The sequence below is a fragment of the Halichoerus grypus genome, chromosome 4, assembly GCF_964656455.1.
Source record: "Halichoerus grypus chromosome 4, mHalGry1.hap1.1, whole genome shotgun sequence".
In the NCBI taxonomy this organism is placed as follows: Eukaryota; Metazoa; Chordata; class Mammalia; order Carnivora; family Phocidae; genus Halichoerus; species Halichoerus grypus.
Window position 1 is genome coordinate 15,097,978 of NC_135715.1, and position 21,232 is coordinate 15,119,209.

At 46.9% G+C, this 21,232-nt stretch overlaps 1 protein-coding gene across 1 annotated transcript in view; it reads left to right on the top strand.

Moving 5' to 3' along the window:
- The window catches only part of ABCC4 (ATP binding cassette subfamily C member 4 (PEL blood group)), a 241,638-nt gene that overhangs the window by 82,843 nt on the left and 137,563 nt on the right, over positions 1-21,232 (top strand). The window contains exons 10-13 of the mRNA XM_036080095.2: positions 4,920-5,009; positions 6,350-6,541; positions 15,182-15,276; positions 15,509-15,595. Of these exons, the coding sequence (XP_035935988.2) occupies positions 4,920-5,009; positions 6,350-6,541; positions 15,182-15,276; positions 15,509-15,595 (464 nt within the window). The remainder of the gene's footprint in view (positions 1-4,919; positions 5,010-6,349; positions 6,542-15,181; positions 15,277-15,508; positions 15,596-21,232) is intronic.

Genomic DNA, 21,232 nt, shown 5'->3' on the forward strand with positions numbered 1-21,232 from the left:
CCCTGTGCTAAGCTTCTGGAAGGTTCTGGCTCTTTGGTGGCCGCCAAGGGCAGGGAGGAGGCAGCAGGCGGGCTCAGTAGGTGCCAGTGATTCCCCACTTAAGGGTTTCGCTCCGTGGCAAGCTGACAGAATAGGTGAGGTCATGAGGGTTTTCTGACACTTGGCTTATTTATGACATTTAGGCAAATGGGAAATAGAGGAGAGCACTCTCACGTTCTCAGCTTTGCAGGCCCAGTGCAGCCTCCCTTGTCCAAAACTGAAATGCTTTCCTTGCCTGCTTCCGTGGTCTTCTATGTGCATCTCCCGTCAGAGTCTGGGTTAGTCAGGAAAACGGAACTCACACCACCAGAGAGGGAATTTGTTACCGAGGCAAGAACCAAGGAGCAAAGGGGGGAATTTGTTACCGTGAAAGAACCAAGGAGCAAAGGGGGCGAATGGTGGTGTGTGAGGCAACCGAGAGATGAGCAATGGCTGGAGGGATGCAGGGAGGAGGCGGCCCCTACCAGAGCGTCACCCGCTTGGAGCCGAGCTCAGGAGCCTGGCTGCCAGCAGGAGTGGGGCCTGTGGTGTGAGGGCCTGCGCTGTGGGCACCGCGGAGGTGAGGCGGCAGGTGGAGGTGCTCTGGGTGCCAGCCTGCCCCCTGTCCTGCTCCTGGCCTCAGACCGGTGCTCTCCAGGGCTGAGCTGCAGGTGGCTTGGAGGTCGGCAGGAGCCAGCTGCGAGCATAGGAAGGGGAGGCTGAGGAGTGGGGCCAAGAGCCACACAGGTGCCCCCCCGGCACTTCTGCGCACCTCCCCTCCGGGCTCCCTGCTCTCAGGGCTGCGAGCGTCCTAACCCTGGAGCCTTCCTGTCTTTTCATGCCTGTGACTCCGTATCTTGCCACCCGTGCCTTGTTGGCCTACCTCTCACGCGTTGCCCGCCGTCCGTACCGACCAAACAGTACTGTGTGCCTAAGCGCAGAGAGCCACGTCACCACCGTTGCACGTGGACGCTCACACCAGGTGCCTCACCTCACCTGACCGTTTCTGCCTTGGTGCAGCCGATTCCCTCCTGCTTGATCGTGCTCGTCGTGATACACTGGAAGCACTTCTAGAAATTCTCTTCTGTGAATGCCGTGGAGGTCGAAAGCACTGACGTAGTTAACACACACTTTGATGACCCGTCACCAGGTGGCTTTTGTGCCAAACCCTGCAGCACCGTAGAACGAGCAGTTCTGTTCTTTTCCTTAATACTCACTAACATGTTCTCAGACTTTTCTGCAGCTTGCACGGTGTCCCGGCCTCGTCTGTGGAAGGATTGTGCCTCATGCCGGGAGCCATGAGGGCCTGTCAGGTTAGGTCACAGATGAGGGAGCCTTGGGTGTGGGGAGGGGCACAGACCTTGGGGCTTTGGGAGAGAAGCTGAGGCCGGATGCAGCGATTGCTGGGTTGGGAGGCAGAAGGACGTGGACGTTCTAACCAGCTGCACTAGACAGCTGGGTGGGTCTCTGGGCAAAGGTCTCCCCAACCTGGTTTCATTCACGAAGTGAATGCACTTAGTTTCAGTCTGTCAGCTTTGAAGTGCATGGTCTGGTGGGAACCTCTGAGCCGCCACAGGGCAGGAGTATTCGTCTGTGTGGTTCCCGGCTGCCTCCCCGGGGCCCAGCAGGTGTCTGGCACAGAGTGCAGGCCCGGTCTGCATGCCTTGCCTTGGTGGAGACCGAGCGCCCCTGAACGGTCAGATGCTGCCCCCTGCTGGTCACGCTCGAGCAGCGCCCGACCCTGAAGCCTGCATAGGGAAGCGACTCCCTGTCTGGCCCCAGCAAGAAACTCTGGGGTGCGGGGAGCAGGAAGCCAGTGTTGGTATGTGGCTTATTAGTTTGTAGCCGTAACTGAGTCAAATGTAGTAAAATAGGAACTAGTTAGTTATGAGACATGAAGAAAGGAGTGGAGAAGCTTAAAAAAATATTTCTATTCTTGAAATCAGATTTTTTTTTTTTTTTAAGATTTTATTTATTTGACAGAGAGACACAGCGAGAGAGGGAACACAAGCAGGGGGAGTGGGAGAGGGAGAAGCAGGCTTCCCGCCGAGCAGGGAGCCCGATGTGGGGCTCGATCCCAGGACCCTGGGACCATGACCTGAGCCGAAGGCAGACGCTTAACAACTGAGCCACCAAGGCGCCCTTGAAATCCAGGTTCTTAATAGGTTTTAGAATTCTGATAAAATCTGAGGCTGGTTTTTCTTTGGTGATTAAATGCAATTATCGTTGTTTTAGCACGTACCCATTTTATAATCAATTCAGTTCTTTCCAGAGAAATTTTTCATTTTGAAAATTATCCAGACCTTTTACTTCTCCTGCTGTGCATTTAGTCTTTTGGGCATTTTCTTAATTGCATGTACCCGCTCAAGATGTAGAGAGAGGTCCTGAAGCTCATGACCGGAACGGTCAGGTCTGCACCTGTTTGTGGGAAGGTTAACTTGGCTGCCCAAACTCTGCTGCTTTTGCTTATCCGTGGGCTGGATTCTTCCTACCACCATCCCAGGTCATTTTACTTGCAGGGGGTATTCTGAACAGCAGCTTCTGCCCTTTGTTTTTGAAGAATCCTTTTCTAGAATGCAGGAGGTAACATTGCTTTGGATCAACTCTTGGTCAGTTTCCTGTGATATGGGAGGACCTTTCCCCACCTGTGTTTGCGGAACGCTAGCCACTTACAAGCGGTCTTCAGAAAGGGTTTGGGATTCAGATAAATTCACTAGATCCTCAGCCATGGGGCTGTGCATGGTCAGGACTCAGAGAAGCATCCCAGGGGAAAGTAGGCGGAGATCATAACAGGGGTAACAAAGCCCACAGTCAAGATTATCCCCAAATAGTAGCTCTTTTTTTTAATTTCACCTTAAACAGTTCTGATCAGTCTTCTGATAGTTTTCATATCTGGGTTTAGACTAACATTCTTAGAGTTGGCGACTACTACTGAGGTTCTATAATCTCAATTTAAACTATCCTTCTACTTATTTGGACCCTCTGCCTTTTGCTTAAAGGATAGATAATTCTAAGTATTGATTGTTGTTGAATGAGAAAAGGAAACCTCGTTTTGGTTTTTACCATGCTCTGCTAAGCTTTCCCTTCTTCCTCCAATACACCCTTCATTCTTAGCAATTGATTTTCTAATATTTGGAAGTTCTATATGGAAGTGAATCTAATTTGATCTCTTAAGGAATAGATTGAACTGTGGAACTGTAAAACTGAACTTTTTTTTTAACATGAGTACTTAAAATTTTCTTAACACTATAAGTCTTAGAATTTATAGAATGTTCAGGAATACAACTTCTGATTAGCATGATTTTTGCTTTATCCTTTTTCCTTGTGTTGGATTCTGTGCTGTCGTGCACACCTCCATGTGTCTTTAACAGTAGAAGTGCTTTGCTGTCCCTGTTTAGGGCAGGTAAGCATGCTACAGATAGAAAACTCAGAATTTATCACTGTGGCCCACAATCCCCTTCTCATTTACTCAGTGTTTTTGTTGGTGTTAAGTTTGATCTCTGATTACAGCCTTGACCACCACTGACAGGAGTCTTTTTGCCCAGTGACCTTATAATGTAAAGTGCCTTCTTGCTTCGTGAGCATTACTGAGATTCCTTCCCTATCAAATGAGAATTGGAGAGGTTATTGGAGATTTCAAATTACTTATTAGCAAAGGGTCCCCGGCATGCCATGTACTTATGCTGCCACCTTGTGGGAGTTAATGAAATAGAAGATTAAAACCAAGGGTCATACTGTAAACTTTTAAAAACCTCCCATACTAAATACAAATCAAACCCACCATGAGATACCACCTCACGCCAATCAGAATGGCTAAAATTAACAAGTCAGGAGAAGCAACAGATGTTGGTGAGAATGCAGAGAAAGGGAAACCCTCTTACACTGCTGGTGGGAAGGCAAGCTGGTGCAGCCACTCTGGAAAACAGTGGGGGTTCCTCAAGAAGTTAAAAACAGAGCTACCCTATGACCCAGCAATTGGACTGCTGGGTATTTATCCAAAGGATACAAACATAGTGATTCGAAGGGGCATATGCACCCCGATGTTTATAGCAGCAACGTCCACAATAGCCTAACTATGGAAAGAGCCCAGATGTCCATTGACTGATGAATGGATAAAGAAGATGTGGTGTATATATACAATGGAATACCACTCAGCCATCAAAAAGAATGAAATTTTGCCATTTGCAATGACATGGATGGAGCTAGAGTGTATCATGCTAAGCGAAATAAGTCAGAGAAAGATAAATACCATATGATTTCACTCATATGTGGAATTTAAGAAACAAAACAGATGAACATAGGAGAAGGGAAGAAAAAAGATAAAAAACAGAGAGCGAGGCAAACCATAAAAGACTCTTAACTCTGGGAAACAAACTGAGGGTTGCTGGAGGGGAGGTGGATGGGGGAATGGGGTAATTGGGTGGTGGGCATTGAGTCGGGCACATGATGTAATGAGCTCTGGGTATTACATGCCACTGAGGAATCACTGAATTCTACCCCTGAAACTAATAATACAGTATATGTTAACTAAATTGAATTTAAATAAAAATTTTTTTTAAATTGTGACAAAAATCCCCTCCCATACTGAATATTCTGTTAACTATATTCTTTAATGTTACTGTGTGCTAAGAAATTTTCATTTCACTAGGGTGCCTTGTTATTTCTACCACTTAAATTCTGTGAGTGTCTAGAACTGGGCTCATACGCAAATCCAGAAGGAGAACAGGTCTTCCAAAGGCAGCTAAACCCCAGAGAAATAGAGTTGAGTGAAAAGGACTCCAGGACACAGTATCTTCAAATAGGAAGGAGACAGATGTGGTTTCTGTTTACATATCAGTGACTATGATTTTATTTTCTTCTGGACGTGATTTGTGTTACTTTATTGAAACTTCACTTTGTAGGCATCAGAAACGCCAACCCTACAAGGCCTTTCCTTTACTGTGAGACCCGGGGAATTGTTAGCTGTGATCGGACCTGTGGGAGCAGGAAAGGTAAGTCATCAGCTGACTGCCACACCACATCCCATATTAAATTCTTGAGGTTGGGCTATGTGTCACACAGTTTTGAATTGGGTATATCTAGAATGCATTTCTCAAAAGGGGTTCTATGGAGCATTAGTTTTGCAAGAAGGTTGCGTGGCCAAATCAATTTGCTTAGTGTGTGTTGTGTTTTTCTTGGTGTGTCAAGTCGCACAGTTTGGAAATGCTTGTCTGGAAGTTGGATATCTCATTGAAGGTAATTCTTTATGTGACTGCTATTTGGGATAGAATGACCAAGAAAACGGGCCTTCTTTTTGTCAGAGCAGGATCTATAGGAAGTCTGGAGGTTGTAACGGCTCTTCTGGAAAACTTTAAACATTTCCTTAGATGACTTCACCACGTCACATCACTGCACAGGTAGTAATTATGTGGCTCTGTGCTGGGAGCAAAAGATACACATGTAAGAAGGCTCGGACTCCTTTGCCCTCTAGAAGCAACCAGGTCCTGGGGCAAGACAGATACACCAAAGGATTATTTCAGCTCAGCGTTAGGAGCATTCTGATAGCGGTGGGCACAGACACACCATGTCCGTATGTCGTGAAAGACTTGAAGGAAGTGTGCATGCCGCGTCAGCCTGCTGCCTCGGAAACAAAAATAGGGAAAGCTGAGTGTAGAACGTATGAATGCTGGGGCCATTATTTATTTATTTATTAAATATTTTATTTATTTATTTGAGAGAGGCACAGCTAGAGAGGGAACACAAGCGGGGGAGTGGGAGAGGGAGAAGCAGACTCCCCTCTGAGCAGGAGCCCGAGGTGGGCCTCGATCCCAGGACCCTGGGACCATGATCTGAGCTGAAGGCAGATGCTTAAGGACTGAGCCACCCCGGCGCCCCTGGGGCGATTACTTGTGATGGGGTTTTTTCTCTTTGCAAACCTGACTCACTTCAGAGTGAGCCTTATGCATTGGATAGATGATTTACACATGGCCTTCCAGGAACAAGTATCTTGTGAAGTAAAGGATGCCTGGGGGCAGGGCCATCTGCGTCAGACCTCAGACTTACAGAGTGCACATCACACCGTCCTCCTCTGTTGAGAATGGTCAACATTCTTAGTCTTCTGAGTACCGCCTTTCATTTGGGGGAAACGCCATTGGGCAGAGCAGGCTGTGATACTCTATTTTATGAGTGTTGAAATTTTTGATTGCACCTTCCAGGGCTGTACTTATTGTACTGAAAGGGAAGGAGCTCTGAGGTGTATCAAAGCCCTGGGGCCGGGGAAGGCTGCAAATGGCAGTGGCCGGTTCTGTGCTGGGTGCTGCGCACACACGTGCTTGTTTACCATCTGTTTCAGTCGTCACTGTTAAGTGCTGTTCTTGGGGAGCTGCCCCGGAGCCAGGGGCTGGTCAGCGTGCATGGAAGGATCGCCTACGTTTCTCAGCAGCCCTGGGTGTTTTCGGGAACTGTGAGGAGTAACATTTTATTTGGGAAGAAATACGAAAAGGAACGATACGAGAGAGTAATAAAGGCTTGTGCTTTGAAAAAGGTAAGGACTTTGGACTTACATGTAACTTGAAGGTCAAATAATAATAGTGTTGTTTAAACTACAAGGCTTACTTCCTTTTTTGTGTTTGGAAGATCTTTGGACATCATTTAACACTTCACGGTGGTCTCGTGGGCAAATGGCACTGTATGAACCTGCTCATATACACTGCTGTTTTAATCCTGATGTGATGATGACATTCACAGGATGCCTTTTTGTTGTGTGAAGTTTTATTCACTTAAAAAAAAAAAAAAAGATTTTATTTATTTATTTAGAGAGCATGAGTGAGAGGAGGGGCAGAGGGAGAGAGAGAATCTCAAGCAGACTCCACACTGAGCACGGAGCCCGGCATGGGGCTTGATCCCATGACCCTGAGGTCGTGACCTGAGCCAAAATCAAGAGCCAGTCACTTAACCGACTGAGCCACCCAGGTGCCCCAAGTTTTATTCACTTTTAACTTTTTAAAGGGACAATTACAAAAATTTACAAAAGCAGAGAGAGTCGTGTAATGACCCCCCTCATGTACTCATCCCCCAGCTTCAACCACGCTCTGCTGGGGGCGAGTCTGTCTGCCCTGGCGCCCCTGTTCTCTGCCTTCCCACCTACACCCCGAATTCTGATGCAGAACGCAGACCTCATATAGTTCATCTGCAAATAGTTCCTTGGTTCTCTCTAAAAGGTAGGAATTCCTTTGAAAAGAAATCATGTTATCGTCCTTGAAAAATGACCGCAGTTCCTTAATATCCTCAGCATTCTAGTCCAAGTTTACATTTCGTTAATTATCTCATGAGGGGATCTCGTCAGCCGTTGGTTTGAATCGGACTCCATGTAAGGTGAGCGCTTTGCACTTGGTTGATTCATCTTTTTCAGTCCACAGGTCTCCTCTCCACTTGGTTTTTCATGTGTGATTTATTATTTAAAGAAAAGGAAATGCTTTAAAGTTTCTTTTGAATACTACATCATTTCACAAGGGGAGAGATTATTTTCAGAAATGACATTGTTTTGCAGAAAATGGCAAGGTGAATTGTTGAATTGTGCTTGGGATTTAAGTAAAATGGATGAATGAAGGAGGAAAACGGAACTTACCTGATAGGAGAATATAATTAGCAAAAAAAAGGGGAAAAAAAGGCACATACTGAGAAATACTGTGTGACTCCCCTTAGGTTATAAAAATCAGTGGATAAGAGCGTTAAAGGGCTCACCCCGGGGTCTGTTCAATGCGGTCTGGACATCCGACTGTTCCTTTATGCTGTGTGGAGAAGGCTGGGACAGACTTAAAGGGAGGGTATCGAAGGCTCCAGGCCAGCTTTGTGAGGAAATAGTAATTTTGCTTGAACAGTGGCTTGAACATCATAGATTTTATCAGGTGAGTAGCATTTTATGATGTGGACAAAACATAATTGCTTGTTTAATGGGCTTCTATTTCTTTCCCCTGGGTCATTGTTAATGGGAGATGGTGTGTTTTCAGAAATGACATCAAGTTAGCCGTGATGGGCTGGATTTCTGTCAAGGCATGTACTGGATAGGAAGAGGGAGGAAGCAAATGTAAAACAGCAGTAATAACTCCCATTTATTCAGAGTCCACGTGCTGATCATTTCTCTGCCTGTCCCCCCTGCACGCACACACGCATGCACACAAAGGTATAGGAGTTTTTAATCTTTTACCAGGGCCTTTGATGGTACTGTCTTCATTTTATAGTTGCTAAAACTGAGGCTTATTGAGATGAAACAATTCACCTAAACCTTTGCAGCTCAGGTTTGCATTTGGCATGCCTCGGATTCCATGCTTTTCCACGGGGCCTTCCAAACGAGGAAGTTTGTAAGGAAGAGAGCTCCTTTTACCGTCGGGTAATGGAGGTGGAGACCAATGTGGCACTGGTGGGAAGCTAGATGCCGAGAGACCGTGGCCTGGGGAGCCTGCTTCTCCCTCTTCTCCCCACTCGTGCTCTCTCTCTCTCTCTCTATTGCTGTCTCTGTCTCTGTCTCTCTCTCTCAAATAAATAAATAAAATCTTAAAAAAAAAAAAAATCCAGAGCTGGTTTCGAGGATGTCCAGTTCGAGCATCTAACAGGCATTTACACAGAGTAGCAACAATTATTCCAAAAAGGGGGAGAAGTCCTGAGGCAGACAGCATTATCAACTAATTGTTGCATTTGCACGTTGTACCACAAGGAAGAGTCTCGTCACCACAGTGGCTGCCGGGAGTGAGTGGCCAAAGAGGCCAGCGTGTGGTCCCCGTACCTTCGTGGTGTCCACTTCTGAAGATTTCAACCCTAACTGGGTACCAGTAGCTGAGGTTTTCCTTCTCATACTTACACCTCTGCCTTTTCTGTTCATAAGCCACCAGGTAACCCTGGTCAGCGTAATGGCCCTTTAAATATGGGTGGCTGTGCATGTCCAGGAGGAAGGATTTTTTTTTTTTAAAGATTTTATTTATATGAGAGAGAGCACTAGAGGGGGGAGGGCCACAGGGAGAAGCAGACTCCCTGCTGAGTAGGGAGCCTGATTCGGGACTCCATCCTGGGACTCCAGGATCATGACCTAAGCCGAAGGAAGTCGTTTAACCAACTGAGCCACCCAGGTGCCCCAAATTCTTCTTAGAAGAATTTCTAAGAGTAATAGATAAGTACCGACAATCTATATGGCCGATAACATTCAAGACAGATACACATGCGCCCAAATCATGAACAGCATTTTCACATACAATAGAAAAGTAAACTTGCCTTAATTTGCCTCCTACCACCAAGCCAGTTGCAAATGATATGTTTGACATTGACCCCTAACATGACAAGATAAATTATATTCAATTGCCTAAGAGGCTAAGGGAGCATTCCTGAAAAGAAGGTAATTAAATTTATTTGTAGCCTGAATAGATGTCACTTTTTAAATAATGAATAAATTATGTGATTTTTAAAAAAATATTTATTTGAGAGTGAGAAGGAGAGAGAGACAGGACGAGCAGGGGGTAAGGCAGAGGGAGAAGCGGACTCCCCGCTGAGCAGGAAGCCTGACAGGGGGCTCAATCCCAGGACCTGGAGATCATGACCTGAGCCAAAGGCAGACGTGTAACTGACTCAGCCACCCAGGTGCCGTTTGGACATCAACTCTTTTTTTTTTTTTAAAGATTTTGTTTATTTATTTGACAGAGAGAGACACAGTGAGAGAGGGAACACAAGCAGGGGGGAGTGGGAGAGGGAGAAGCAGGCTTCCCACCAAGCAGGGAGCCCGATGTGGGGGCTCGATCCCAGGACCCTGGACCATGACCTGAGCCAAAGGCAGCCGCTTAACGACTGAGCCACCCAGGCGCCCCTGGACATCAACTCTTGATGTCCAAAACAGACCCAGGCCAGTGCTGGGCTGCTTCTTTGCATGACCTTGCATTTCTGGTGGTAGCTCAGCCCTTTCTATTCCCCCACGATCGAACATCTCTGCAGAAAAGCAGGTATTGGGATGGTGGCTGCCATTCAGTGTTTTCTCCAGGGACTGATGCTTTTGCCAAAACCACATTCGACACTGGACCTGCGTGTGGGCCGTGTTCCGGGGCACTGCTGCTGGGCACACACACTCTGGTTGGGAAGGGGGACTTGCAGGGCGGGCTTGATGTTTATGAACATGACTGTTAGTGTTCAGCTGCTGCATGGCATGGGGACGTGGAGTCAGGGCCTCTTGTGCTCCTTCCCTCCTTGACAGAAAAGGAGGCCCAGGGTGTTGATGTAGTCAAGAGTGGAGTCCTGTCCCCAGCATTGTCACTGTGGACACATCCTGTTACCTGCCTGGGTCTGCTGTCTACTGCAAATGCGGACGTTGGGTCAGAAGATTTCAAAGAGGTTTTGCGGCAGTTCTGAAATGCCATCTATGACTCTGTTTAGGGTTGGTAAAGGCTTTAAGACCCCAGAGAACCGCCTGATGAGTTAGGAGATCCTTCGCTTATCTCCTCTTGGAATTCACGTATCAGTGCATGGGCATGAGGTGGCCACACAGGATAGGGGCTTTCTGGAGTGATTTTGTACATACAGAGACTGCATATGTAGTAGAAAAGCTCTGGCCTTTGGATATCTTGGGTAGTAACTTGGGGTGTCTGTTTCCTTTCTTATTAAATGGGGGAGGTATGGGACTCTTGTCAAGACCTTGGGCAGTACCTGTAAAATACAGACATGCCAGGGTTTTGATAAATGGTGGCTATTATTATTATTTTAGCCCCTTTCTTTAAATTCATATATAATATAAGGATTTCTTCTTATAGCCACCCCCAAATCCTGGAAGGAAAAAAAAACAAAAAAGGGCAACATTTCTCATGTTACATATATTACTAACAAGTAGGTGTATTAAACTAGGTCTAATTGAAGTTAACAAGTCGTTGAGCAGAAAACATTTCTGAAATAAAATGGGAAGATAGGAAGTAATCACATTTAGTAACATCGTTTTGGGCTGATGACCTACTCAAAGTGGAGTTGTAGTTGAGTTATAGAACATAATTTAGGGACCACCTGGTTGAATTCCAAGGCCCTGGAGGCAGACAGCTGTGGATTGAACCTCAGTCTCTCTATTTACCAGCTGTGCGGTTTTGGTTCATTGAACCTTACAAAGCTTCAGTTTCTTCATCTTTAAAATGGAGATGATCATCCTCATAAGGTGTTTCTTAGGATGAAAGGCAATAATGATTTTACAGCACCTTATTGCTAGAGACATCACAAGCATTCTACAAATGTTAGAATCATATGGAAGAGATATTAGCTCTTAATTTTAAGAGCAGCCAATTTTGGGTGGAATCACATCCATAAAATGTGACACGTAGAGAGGCATTTGAGTCTATAACTTCCATTATTTGAGTTGATATTTGTCTAGGTGCTCTAACATAGTACATTTTACATAAATTACCAATAAAAATATTGTTCTAACATAAGCGATGTATCATGTGACATTTGCATATTATCTTTTGCCACTTGAAGACATTTTAGCATTTTTAGGCAATACATATTTGAAGGTATAGCATTGATAAATTCAAGTTTAATATTTTCCACATAGATCACTTGAGCTCCTCTTGGATGCTCACAGGCTTATAGTTTCTCTTCATATTTACTACATTTCTGCCAACTTGGACATTTTCTTTTCCAATAACCTTGACGGTTGTAGAATAATTATGGTTTTATCTTCAGTTTTTTTTATCTCTCAATTGGGGTAACTTTTACTCACCTATGACCTAATAGGAAAACATGAGTACAAAAGAGGTATATGAGGCTAATCAAAATATGGAGAATAACTTTAATGATACTTCTGTGTGTGTAGACATAGAGGTCATCAAGTCTTAACTAACTTTGATGTTTTAAATTCACTTTTAATTTTAAATACACTTTTAAATATACTTTTCAGTAACCACTTGGGGCAGCATGATGAGAAAGGAAGAATAAAAGGCTACAAATTGAGAGGAGCTTGGTTCAGATTGCCCCCATTCCATTTAACAGCTGACAGTCCTTAGACCATTATGTAACCTGGTCTCAGTTTCCTCACCTGTGAAATGGGGCTAATACTTTGCAGCGTGTGAAGATTAGAGATCATCATTATCAGGCATCCAGGCGTGCCAGGCTTGGTGCATAAATCTTACCATCAAGGAGCTGGGGAGAGAACTGTGCACACATGTATAGATTATGAAGCAGAATAAGGTGGGCCCTTCATGAGAAATACCAAGTCTTGGGAATCCAGTAAAAGAGGGATGACTTGTGATTTGGGAAACTCAGGGATGGTTTCATGGAAGAGAGTATTTGAGCTGGGTCTGGAAGGATGGGTGAGGTACTGACAGGCCATGATAGGAAGGCCAGTCCCGGAAGAAAAGTTAGGATCAGGGCCTGGAACTCCCGCTGTTTGACTCTGGGATCCAGCCCTCCTTGGCCCCCAGGCCTCATAACTCCCTGCCATAAACCATCGACAGTCTGCCCCGTGGTATTTCTCCTGAAGTCTCCACCATCACCAAAGGGCACTTGGTAGGTTTCTGGCTTGGTGGCTTCAAAGCAGCATAGCCATTTCTTGGCTTTCCCTCTGGTCTGTGTGTCTGCTTTGTAGTGAAAACCATTATAGACAAAATAGTTGGTTAAATGTTACTGAGATGTAACTAATGTTAGAATACCTTCTGCTCATTGGGAAGACTGGAAATATATGCTCAACTCAGGCTCTTCCCTTTCACCAAACCAGAAAACTGTGGTTAGGAAATTAGCCTGACTCAGGTTTTCACTTTATAATCTTTGAAATGTTTTTTTCTTTTTTTTCTCTCGGAGGCTTATCCATAAATAGTTTGCCGTGTCAACAACACACTCAAAGTCCTACTACTAGGCTTGGAGCGAGTCCATTCCTTATTCCCTAACTGTGCTAAATGCAAGGGTGGATTTGAAGTGCCTTCTGTAGAGAATGGCTAAGATTGCTTTGCTACAGCCTGGTGCTATTTTGAGAAGGAAGACAAAGCAACATAAGATCAAGGCATCAAAACTGAGAACACTTGGCAAGGACTGTCAGCAGTGAATCGAGGCCAAGTAAACAGTGTGGGTGTGGGTGGGGGTGGAAGGCTGAGAGCCTATTTCAGGATGGCCCGTTGTTTTTCATGGAAACCAAAAAGCAAGAGATGGTGTTGACTTCTGAGCAAAGAAGTAATGTGAAATAATGAATTTTCATGATTGAGCAATTGCTGCCTTTCATTTATTGCCATCCAGTTAAGCTCTGAGTGTGCAGGGAATTCCGTGTGCCTTTGTGGGCTCTCAGGGTATGGGTGAGGATGAAGATACTCTTTTTCCCTTCTCCTTGTGGTGGTGTGCTTTGCAGGTTGTGATTCACACTGTGAATGAGGTCCCACTGTTGGTTTGATCAGAAAATATGTATCTGGCACATTACAGTTGATTTGTGTCCTTTTCCTACGTATAGAAGGTGTTTGTCCACGTGTTTGATTGTCACGGCATCCTTGAGCTTAGCCATTCTTGTCTCTCCACATTTTGCCGAAGAGGAAAAAGAGGCTTTAGGGAGGTCAAAAGGGTTGCTTGTCATGGACATTTCCAACATGCTTTCTCCCCGGATTGGCCAAAGTAGAGACCAAGAGGTGAGGGCTCGTTTGTAGAAAGGTGTTGTTGTGTATTCTGGGTTGATGCTTGAGAGGTGTGGTTGATAACATGCTCCCCCAAACTCTGCTTGTCTGTGCCAGGAGCCTCAGAACTTTGGGTAGAACTTGATAGATTCCCACCTCTTCTCGTCCGGGCTTATTCTTTGTGGCTTTGAGTTTTACCTGGCTTGCATGAAACTTTCTTAGTTCAGCTGACTGGATCAGTGTCCCTTGAACACACTGTTACTTCCCTTCTGTTTTTCCTGCCAGACTGTTCTTTCAGCTCTTGTTTCTTGTACAATTCTCGGCTGTCACTCTGTCACCTTGCCTTACATGTGAAGACAAGGGTCAGGTGTTAACCCTTCTGCGAGGGTGAGAGGCTGAGGCTGAGATCAGCAAACTGGCTGGTTAAGACACACTTGTTCTTTGAGAAACTAAGTCCCGGGGCTTCCCAGGCCATGGGTGAGCTGCCAACTCTCACCAGTAGCCCTGGCACCAGCATCCAGATGCTCACTTGCAGCTGCAACCTGACGCTCTCAGTGGGCATCTCGGCTTGACCATAATAACCAAGATCTCAGCTTGCCTGCACGGTCTCCTCCAGCTCCGTAAATGGCGAACCTGTTCTCCTCCTTTCTCCCGTGGAGGACAGGACATCGTCTGTTTCCACCACCACAACGGGCACCCACTCATCAGCAGGTCCTACAGGCTCCACCTTTGAATTTTCTCCAGAACGTGCCCACTGCTCTCCTTGTCTCCTGCTCCCACTCTGGGTCTAGCCGCTGTCTTCTCTCACCTACATTAATGCAGTCCCGTCCTCATGTGTGCCCTGCTTCATTCACCCTTTGCCCTCTACCATCTCTGTTCCACAAAGAGGCAAGAGGGATTTCTGAAAAACCGAAGCCACATCCCCTCTCTGTGTCACTGGGAGTGAAACCCATGGCCCCCCCTTCTTATCTCTGCCCTTGCTCTCCCCGTTCTTTACTCACTCTCTCCAGCTCTCCTAGCCTCCCTGCTAGTTCTTGAACACGTTGGGCACGTGTCTGCCCTGCGCCGTCTGCACCTGCTCGTTCCTGCGTGTGGAACGCGTTTCGGGTCCGCACAGGCGCCCTTGTCTCTCTGCGAAAGCCCCTCTGTTTAGAGCCCTTCTCGACCCCTATGTAGGATTTTTTCCCTGCCCCTCTGTCCCCTGAGCCAGCTTATTTTTTCTTCTTAGTCCTTAGGACTAATTTTTCATATTGTCAGTCTCCCTCTATGGAAACTCAAGGGATTTTGTCTTTTTACTACCAAATTCATTGTTCCCAGAACAATGCCAGACATCTAGTCAATGTTCAACAAACATCAGTTAAGTTGGTGAAATGCACGAACACTGTGGGAAAAGCTGCAAAACGGAAGCAAAAAGCCCTGAGTTTTTTGGGAAAGGTTCAAGGTTACCATTTAGTCACTTTGAAATAGATCTGTCGCTGTTGATCACAGATGTGTATGAAGAACCAGTGCTGAAAGTCCCGGATGACAGGAGAACATGTTTTAAATCTCTACCCCCACCCCTTCTTTCTGTCTCCATGCAGGATTTGCAGCTTTTGGAGGATGGAGATTTAACCGTGATAGGCGATCGGGGAGCCACGCTGAGCGGAGGGCAGAAGGCCCGGGTCAACCTTGCAAGGTACGCACAGTTTGGTTGCACGTGCTCCGTGCGCTGCTCCCGGGAGGTGGCCGTCCCGAGACCACCTGCTGCGTGGCAGGGAGGGAGAGGGGTGCGTTGTGGGAAGCCCCACATTATTCCATCGGCTCTTGGAGTGAACGTGCCCCGAGTTGTTGAAGGCTGTCACGACTGGGAGATGAGATCCTGGGAGCCTGGAGCGTTCTCCCGTCTGATGTGGTCTTCTGTTTTCCAGAGCAGTGTACCAGGATGCAGACATCTACCTCCTGGACGATCCTCTCAGCGCGGTGGATGCAGAAGTTGGCAGGCACTTGTTTGAACTGTGAGTTTGCCCGTGTTTGTCATTTCTGTTTTCTATGCGCCCTGTAGCGTTTGGGGAAAAGAGCTCAGGGAAGCTGGGGTGATTTGGAAGACTCTGCCTGTTCTGCTGAGGTCTCCCTCCTCCTCCTCCCTTCCCTCCACGGAAGATCCATTTCAGAGAAATTTTTAGAGAGAAAAAGGAAGACCTAGATGGTGCTCACTGTGTGTGGCGTGAGTGGAGGACATGCTTGAGGGGGTGAGGGCACGATGGCAGATGTCCCCTTGCTCCTCGCCATGGATAACCAAGACACCATTGATGGGATAAGAAAGCCGATGTGCAGTTTTTAAATCGAAGAATGGGACTCGGTAACGTGATACTTGGCTCCCAGTTCTTGTCCTTCGTCATTTTTGTTGGTGGCACATTAGAAGTGCAGTGTTTCTTGTGCCAACGTATCGCTTCTGTGGAGCGGCCTCACTGCTTTGTGCGAATTACCCTGCAGGTCAGGAAACACTTAAAGTCTAGAGTTGAAGAAGGCCTTATTCACAGTATGGCTTCCTGGATTCTTATTAGAATTAATACGTCAGGCCCCCACATGGAGGGTTAACGTGAATTTGAAACTGCATATCTGGAATCTAGCTCACCTCCTGACTCTCACTTTGTGCCTCTGGAATTTGTTTTCTTTTTTTTTTTTTTTTTTTTTTTAAGATTTTTTATTTATTTATTTATTTGACAGAGAGAGATATAGTGAGAGAGGGAACACAAGCAGGGGGAGTGGGAGAGGGAGAAGCAGGCTTCCCGCGGAGCAGGGAGCCCGATGTGGGGCTCGATCCCAGGACCCTGGGATCATGACCTGAGCCGAAGGCAGACGCTTAACGACTGAGCCACCCAGGCGCCCCTGGAATTTGTTTTCATTGGCTCTTGCTTCGTCGCCACACGACTGAAGTAGGACAACTCTGAATCTTCTCTGTGCAGACTATTAGCCTAATATACGTAACTTGTGCTCCCTGCGGAGTCTAGACTGCCATGTTTGGAAGCATCATGAACTCGCTCTTGTTTCAATGGCGTCCATGTCTACCCCATAGTTACCTTACTGTTGTTCACCTTGTCAAAGCCAGTGAGCGCTTTCCATGCACTTCCTGAAGCCCTAATGTGTGCACTGAGGTCAATGTTCTTGCAAATGATGTTGCACAAAACATCTCCATTTACAAAGGAGGACTTAAACCAGAGAGATAGATCTTTCCCCCAGGCCCGGAGGCTGAAAGTTTGGCACCTTGGTTTCTCCTGAGACCTCTCTCCTTGGCTGGCTGATGGCCTCCTTCTTACTGTGTCCTCACACGGTCTCACCTCTGTGTGCGTGCACCCCTGGTGGCTTTCTCCTTATGGTCTTTTTTTTTTTTAAGATTTATTTATTTGAGAGAGAGTGCATGTACATGTGATTTTGGGAGAGGGGCAGAGGGAGAGAATCTCAAGCAGACTCCCCAAAGTGGGACTCGATCTCACGACCCCTGAGACCATGACCTGAGCTGAAATCAAGAGTCAGGTGCTTAACTGACTGAGCCACCCAGACGCCCCATCTCCTTATATCCTAATCTCTTCTAAGGATACAGGTCAGATTGGGTAAGGGCTCACCATCACGGCCTCATTTTTTAACTTAATTGCCTCTTTAGAGGTCCTGTCACCAAATTCTAAATTGCTGGGGATTAAGGCATCAATGTGGGAATTTTGGGGGTGGAGGTGGGGAGACACAATTCATTTAAAGTCCTAAGTAGCAAAGTAAAGAGATTTTAGCAGAGTTAGCATGAGGCAGCTCTGGGCTCCGCATACTAGGAGCCTGGGACTCAGTGTCCCCTCAGTGTGGGTTCCTAACGCGGAACCCCCCCACCCCCCGAGTGTGTATGTACGAAGTGCTTAGGTTTGGCGTGACAACAAGTTCTGGAGATGGGTGATGGTGATGGTTGCACAACAGTGTGGGTGTCCATAATGCCCCTGAGATATAGCTTAAAAATGGTTAAAATGGTAAATGTTCTACCAGTTTTACCACAATTTAAGGAAAAAGCGCATAGCAGCAGTGACTCTTTGAGAACGCGGAGAGCCGAGCAGCTAACACTTGACATGGTCTCCAGCTCTTTGATCTGACCCCTCTTCCCGTCCCATCCCGATCACGATCACGACTTGAGGAATTTTCCCTCAGGGAAGTGCCCTGTGGCTTGTGACTGAGTTCAGGGACAGGGCCCAGTGCTGTGACAGAGATTCCCCACCCCACACCCTGGGTGGCGTCAGGAGCAGCCCAGCCTCCCTACCCCTAGAGCCTCACCCTGAAGTCATGAATGTGTGTCACCCCATCCTGGGTGGGTGTGCACAAGTTCTCCATCACTCCAAGAACAGGTTCCACTGGCCGTTGTGTTTGTGTCACTTGGGAGGCAAGAGGCGTTTTCATTGCCGAGGGTCAGTGTGCTTATCGCAGAAGCTCCCCCAAGTTCTCTGAACACGGGAGGTATTTATAAAGTCCTCTCGCACCTTTCGGGTTTAATGGCTTTGGATATACACTTGATAGAAGCAAGCTTGTTAAAATTGTTGTTTGCTAATCAGAACCGCATCCTTTGGGGAAACTTAGGGCAGGGAGCACGAATGCAATTTAGGAAATCACTCAGCAGCAGCTTGAGAATGTTCTCAACGAGCTAGAAAATTGGACTGAACAATATGCTCTGAAAGATGGCGGTTGTGTTGAGCTCAGTAATGTGAAGTGTTTTGTATTAAAAGTGAATGAATTACACTTCTACTCGCCATTAACAGTTTACTTCAGTCGTGAATATATATCCAAGGTTATTAAGGTTTGCGAGTTTTACAACTATGTGTTGTAAACATTTACGTGGATTCTGTCTCATGCAGAGGGTCAGAGGCCCTCAGGTGAATGGGTTTCAGTCTAACTGGTTTTAGGGGTGGAGCCTGTCCTATTTTAGGAAGCCCCTTCCCCCACACCCCCACGTCCTGCCTAATCAGTTCTTTGAGTCTGTCCTTACTGGATCTCCCCACCCTGCCGCCTGCTCTGTTCGCCTTCACTGTTTCAGGCCTTCGCAGACGCCCTTCGTGTGCAGGGAGCAGCTCCATGGCCTCAAAAGCCGACCGAGGTTCTTTGCCGTCTGCTCCGTCTCCCGTTCCAGCACATCCTCACCCTGTGCCCTTCTGTCTGCCCGCAGCCCTCGGGGCGCGTACTTGGTCACTGATGAGTTCTCCCCACCCCCGACTCCAGGGTGAATGCACGAAGGCACCTTTGTGCAGAGGGTTTCTGTCCCCAGTTGTACCTTCTGTCCCCAGTTGTACCTTCTGTCCCCAGTTGTACCTTCTTGCAGGGATGCTCCCCCCTAGATACTCTCGTGGTCCATGTGTCCCCTACACCCAGGATCGCAGCCCTCACCTTGCTTTTTCTTCATGGCAGACATCACGCCCCTAGGGTACATTTTCTGTATTTGTTGAATGTGCCCCCCTCCACGTGATGCAGAGTGTTCGTGGTTTTCTGGTCCTGTGGATGTGTCCTCTTTGCTAAGACGGTGCCTGGCACCCCAACAAATGTCTGTCAGTGGAACGAATGAGGGTAGTGACTGTCTTACTTGTATCCCCTCTACCACAGTACAAGGCCCCTCTTAACACCGCCCTTACACAGGTTAAAAGTTCAATAACTTGTTACTGAATCATTCTTTTTTTTTTTTTTTTAATGGCATGACTTGGAAATTTTTACTCTTAAAAATTTGGCAAATAGAGTATTTTCCTGGAGATTTTGATTAAAAAGCGTGATTTAGAAAAAATTTAAAGCCATCACATAATAACTTCATTGTACTTATATTCCTCTATCTGTGGTGGATGTTAGGAAGAAAACATTTGAACACTTTTGCATTGGCCCAGCTCAGACATAGCAGCGCATCAGATTTGGTTAACAGCCCCTTCAGGGACTGCCAGCACAGAATTTTGAATGAAGGAGAAACAATTCCATCAAGTGCTTTAGTGCTAAGCTGGAAGAGGGGTTTACTTGGTCAGCAAACTTAGGAATGAAAGCCACACCAGGACCTGTCAAAAGGGAAACAATCCTTCTGGATGCAAAGAATGGAATAATAGTATATACATCTACAGCCTGGAGTCTTCTGATCTCAGGCCCAGTCTCAGAAATGTCTCCTTAGGAACTTTTCTGTCCTGAGTCCAAAGCAAAGGGCCACTTGTGGGTTAGGGAAGAGGGTGAACAGACCATTTACCAAGCGGATTAGTGCTCTTCCCACAATGTGCCCTTTGAGTTGTCAGCAGCCTTATTTTGCAATGAAGGCACTGAGGTTCATAGAGGTCAGGTAGCTCACCTGACCTTGTCAGGCTGGTAAGAGTTCTGGGTGCCTCCAGAACTCTTGATCTGACCCACATGAGCAGGTGGAGTTGTGGCCCATGTTGCTGAGATTGGCTCTGCAGGGGGCTCAGGCGCCCAGAGAATGTCCCTGCGCCTAGAGAATGTCCCTGCACCCAGAGAATGTCCGGGTGCCCAGAGAATGTCCCTGCGCCCAGAGAATGTCCTGGTGCCCAGAGAATGTCTCTGCACCCAGAGAATGTCCCTGCGCCCAGAGAATGTCCTGGTGCCCAGAGAATGTCCCTGCGCCCAGAGAATGTCCCTGCGCCCAGAGAATGTCCGGGTGCCCAGAGAATGTCTCTGCACCCAGAGAATGTCCCTGCGCCCAGAGAATGTCCTGGTGCCCAGAGAATGTCTCTGCACCCAGAGAATGTCCTGGTGCCCAGAGAATGTCCCGGTGCCCAGAGAATGTCCTGGTGCCCAGAGAATGTCCCGGTGCCCAGAGAATGTCCCTGCACCCAGAGAATGTCCCTGCACCCAGAGAATGTCTCTGCACCCAGAGAATGTCCCTGCGCCCAGAGAATGTCCCTGCGCCCAGAGAATGTCCTCGTGCCCTCCTGTGGTCAGGAGGCCACGACCTGGGCTACTTGCTTAGCTGGAGAGGTTGCAGACCATGGTGAGTGCAGGATGGAGTGGAGCTCCTAGGGGTCTACATTTAAAATGAGGAGCAGTTTGAGGGATTACTGTAGAAAAACACTTGAGTTGAGTACTGAGAGGGGGGCTCTTGTCTGAGAGAATCGGTGTGTCTTTTGAGCCATTGGATGATTTCCACTATGGTTTGGGCCATTTGGATTCTCTTCTTTCATATTCATATTGGGAAGGTTTTCAGTCCTGATGAAAGGCAATGTGCTCCCTGGATGGGACTGTGGGGACATTGTAGACACTAGTTGAGGCCATGCCAGCATTTGTCTTCTAATAGTATTTGGGAAGAAGTATCTAGAAAATGCACTTTGAAGATGCTTGGGTGGCTCAGTCTGTTAAGCGTCTGCCTTCGGCTCAGGTCATGATCTTGGGGTCCTGGGTTTGAGCCCCGTGGCAGGCTCCGAGCTCAGCAGGGAGTCTGCTTAGGGATTCTCCCTCTCTCTCTCTGCCCCTCTCCCTGCTCATGTGCTCACTCTCTCTCCCTCAAATAAATAGAATCTTAAAAAAAAAAAAGGAAAGAAAATGCACTTTGGTGAAGGTCACTGAGTATTTAGGATTTTCTGGGCTGGTATATACATCATAAATTATAATCACCTAGGAGACAAAAAGGGAAACATTTTTGTATGACATAG